The sequence below is a fragment of the Cyprinodon variegatus genome, unplaced genomic scaffold, assembly GCF_000732505.1.
Source record: "Cyprinodon variegatus isolate N-32 unplaced genomic scaffold, C_variegatus-1.0 Scaffold6, whole genome shotgun sequence".
Classification (NCBI taxonomy): domain Eukaryota; kingdom Metazoa; phylum Chordata; class Actinopteri; order Cyprinodontiformes; family Cyprinodontidae; genus Cyprinodon; species Cyprinodon variegatus.
Window position 1 is genome coordinate 1,927,281 of NW_015150459.1, and position 4,300 is coordinate 1,931,580.

The following is a 4,300-nucleotide window of genomic DNA, read 5'->3' on the forward strand; positions in this document are numbered from 1 at the left end:
TTTTAAGAGAGGGAAAATCCTACACTGTCAAAAATCAGACAATCATTAAGTTTTTGCTGTTATAAAACAAGTTTGGCCATATAAATGTTGCTTTATTACTATTTTTAGACTGTTACGTTAGCACCTTCTTGGCTGAAATTAGACCTGTATGGGTTCAAGATATATCACAAATTAAAAAAACATTTTCTCTCAGTTCTAGATTTTCAAATTCAATTAAATATTTTTGTATGATCATTAAAATTTGCAAAACTCCTGTTAAAAGAACTCCTGAAACCCTCAAATTGATTTTACACTTCTTACAAGGACTGCATATTTTTTATATGTGTGTTACAGAAGCCTAAAAATAAAACTATGATTAGAATTCAGACCAAGTTCCAAAATTAAATTAAAATTTCTGGAATAATTCGTCAACCCTTTGCTCTTTTTATGGAATAACTTCTCTATCGTGTATCGCAAAGTTTTGATGAAAGGAGGAAGCACTTCTGTCATCTGAACCAGACAAGTTCTTCTAGTGTTGTGCCCAAGAATTCTATGTTCTTTAGGCCACAAAGAGGTATTTGTTGTGAACAGGGGCTTTATGGTTCACAGGGAGAGAGGGGTCTAATTTCACATTGTGTTCGACAGAAACCAGTAGACTCCCTATACAATCACGCCGCAGGGCTCTGAAATCTCACCTGAACTCTCATGGACTTGCAAAGACCTAATCCACTGAGTTATTTTTGTAAAACTTTAATTGCTAGCTACAGGGCGTCAGAGTACGGTAATCATAGCAACCTAACACTGTAAACGACTGTTATGCTATCGTCTTTTATGATGCCTTTTCTTGAAAAAGTAGTTGGAAGTTTTGATGAGAGATAGAGAGCAATTCCTGCTTTGTAAAGGATTTACTTTTTGCATCCGCTCTAAAGAAGTGTTTAAATGAGGCATTTAAAGTCAGCTCTAATATTAACCAGATTAGGGTCATAATCTGAACTATAGTTAAAAGAAAATTATCTATATTTTTGAGTACTTTGGAAATCCCCCCCCTACCAGCGCTCATTGCAGCATCATCTTAAGACCCTCCCAGCAACAGCAGCAGGCCTCCAGTCCCCTCCTCTGACATGGTGCAGGTGAGAGTTTCCACTTGTTACGCTATTCAAATGGGCGGAGGAGGAGGTAACAGAGAGAAACAGGGCACTCCAGAGAGAGAAAGCTCATTTTGTTCGACTTACGTTGAGATAAAAGCATGATTTTTAAACCACAGGTAAGTGGATTTTATTCATTGTTGTCTATAGAATGTTAAAGTATATTTTGTTCTAGTTAAATAATGATGGTTAGGCCAAAAGAAAACAATAAAGTGAATTTCGAGAAAGTGGCGAGATCATGTAACAGGAAAAAGGATGATTTGGCAAGCATCTGTTATTTATCTATATTTTTGTAAACGGGTCAGAAATAACATGATTAATATATTTAAATACCTTTGTACCAATCATGTTTCTTTACCTGTGAAATATCTTATACAAGCTTCTGCTGCACAGATGTGTGAGATGTGTTTAAAACTAGCTTTCAAAACTAGCTGATGTCAATGATGAGATTTCCAAAGTTATAAAATGTAAAAAGGTTCAAGTGTCAGAGTTGGGTCTTGTTCATTTTGCTCTGAGTTAAGCAACTGTAGACTCACTGATGTTGTTTCTTTCACCACAATAAAATTTGACTTTCTTGTATAATTTTCTCAGCAAATGTTACATCAACATTTTAGAGATATATTAACTTCTTACTTTCTTTTTTAAATTTAATTAAGTGTGCCAAGAATTTTAAATATATTATCAATTTTTGTTGTAAAATGACGAGTTTCACAACAGTTTAAGACATTTAAACTTGAACTTCCTTTCAAACACAATGTTTTGGGATTCCTTGTTGAGGTGGAAGCTGAAGTGACCAATGTTGTCATCGGTTTCCAGGGTGTAGCACCCACAGGAGCTCAAGCTGGGATCCAGGGGAGAAAGGAACAAAACAAGCCATATAGAAGCAGTCCTATAGGGATTGATCAAGGAACAAACACATTTTAATTGCGCTCAATGATAAACCAAACCAAACTGAGACACTTAAGGTATAATTGCATGACCCAATGCTGCACTAATTTTTGCAGAAGTTTCTTAATGGAGAGGGCAGACGTGCAGTTAACAACATAGAAGACGTACAATGGTCTGAACATGTATTGTTTTCAGATTTTTTTTAAAAGATCATCATCAATATGCTTCATTTTAACCCTAATCTTATAAAATATTAGTGAGGTGAATTATTTAAAGATCATGTTTAGAAATGTATTATGCTAACAATTATGAGATTGTTTACTTCAGAATAAAAAGAGGATTGTTAACAGAGACGATTGCACATCAAAAGAACAGACCAGGTGGCTTACAATGAATGAGAAGGGCTGTTATTCAGAAAGATTTACAGAAAGATCGGTAAACAGTCTGGATTGAAGCCACACTCTCACCTGTCACACAAACCTTTTGTCATCACCTTATTGCGCTGATTATTGTTTAGATAATTCCACTGACAGACATTCTCATTTGTCATGTGACTTTCGTTGACATTTTAACAGCAATAACTAATGACTGGTTTCACTATAGAAGTTCAATATGATATATATATATATATAAATGTTTTATAGGTTGGGCCCAGAGCTGTCTCTGCTTCATCCAGTCGCATTATGTCTCCAGTCTGTTTTATGAAGGACACAGGTATGAGTCTATTCCTGTTTATGTGAGACCTCCGGTAAATATGCTCCATTCTTCCGTCTAAAATCACTCATTCATGTCCAATGCATTTGTTTGTAAATTCAATCCATAGGTTTTCTGAATACTTAAAAAGTACAGAAAGGTATTCCTATTGCCTTCTCCTAAAAAGGGAGAGAAAGTCTAAGAAATTTAAATAAATTCCTTAAAGAATCAGAGAGGGGGAAGTAAGTAAATTGGTTGATTTAATTATGGGTAAAAGAAAAAGTGAGATGACACGGGTAAATAAATATTGTACCATAGCCTGAAAAATATCTCACATCATGATGCCCCTAACTCCCTACTGTACGGATGATGTGACATTTTTAAAGTACCATGCAGCTCCACTTCTCCTTAAAACATTTCATTTGACCATGTTACATTCACCTATCATCTCCTTAGTTATTCTACATGTCAGCAGCTGCTTAAATATTAAACTCTGATGAAGAGGAGGGCTATTATTACACCTAAAGCCTTTTTAGAAGTGCATGAAAGCTTTTTATTAGCATTTGATAAAGTCAATGGTAATCACTTTGTCAAGAATTGTAAAACAATTTATCTTTACCTTAATAGGTGTGCTCAGACCCTATAGAAGGCTTACTTCAACGGTGGGGAGGCAACTAGTACACCTTTGGATCGTAAAAGCTTTGCAAAAAGTTTAATATAAAATTCTATTAAACCTTGGGTATCCATTGTTCTAGGAAACATGCTATTTTTTTTTTACATAAAAACTACTGGCTGAGCTAGTTTCAATCTTCTTTTGACCCTAACACACATTCCCAACTTTGGTTTTCTCTTCCACAACGTTTTTTTTTTTTGTTTTTTTGTGCAGGTATTTTATGCCTGTTCCTATCAGGACTCCTGCTGCTTCCAGCATTTGTGTCTGGGGTCACAACAGAAATGAGCACCACTTCTTCTGCCACTGATTCAGTGTCAGAAGCCTCTATCACCACTATGCTCCAAGTTTCAACCATGGAACAAACCACAACCGAAGCAAATCCCCAAATCTCTTCTTCCACTGTGTCCAAAACAGCAAAAGACACCTCCACCCAGTCCAGTACTATGGTTTCTGGCAGTTCAACAGTCAACCCTACCCAGAGCATCATGTCCACCACTTATGGAGGTACCGCAACATCCACTGCAGCCCCGTCTCCCACAACTACCTTAAGCTCTAAAGGCCAAACATCAGTCAGCACTCTCTCTGCTTCACCCACCTTGGCTTCATCCAGCACCCACTCTGCCTCACCCACCTTGGCTCCATCCAGCACCCACTCTGCCTCACCCACCTCCGGAGGCTCCTCACCATTCAGCACCCACTCCCCTCCAACCACCTCCGGAGGCTCAGCATTGCACAGCACCCTCTCTGTCTCAAGCACCTTACAAGGCACAGTATCCACCTGCTCCCAAATGCAGAGGTTTTGTAGGCTAAGCTAAATGCAGGTAGACAAGCAGGGCACCAACCTTCCTCATCTTATAAGTAAACTCCTATTAAGTTCATTAGCCCACTTTCTTTTTAACAGTAAACAATTTCCAAGTAGAAC

The 4,300-nt window shown here is 37.4% G+C and overlaps 1 protein-coding gene across 2 annotated transcripts in view; it reads left to right on the forward strand.

Moving 5' to 3' along the window:
• The first annotated feature begins 767 nt into the window (after window positions 1-767).
• Window positions 768-4,300, forward strand: part of LOC107084636 (mucin-5AC-like) — an 8,438-nt gene continuing 4,905 nt past the window's right edge. The window contains exons 1-3 of one of the 2 annotated variants that reach the window (XM_015374562.1): window positions 768-1,243; window positions 2,657-2,726; window positions 3,592-4,143. In XM_015374562.1, the coding sequence (XP_015230048.1) occupies window positions 1,226-1,243; window positions 2,657-2,726; window positions 3,592-4,143 (640 nt within the window). In that variant the 5' untranslated portion in view covers window positions 768-1,225. The remainder of the gene's footprint in view (window positions 1,244-2,656; window positions 2,727-3,591; window positions 4,144-4,300) is intronic. The other variant, XM_015374569.1, reaches the window with a different exon arrangement.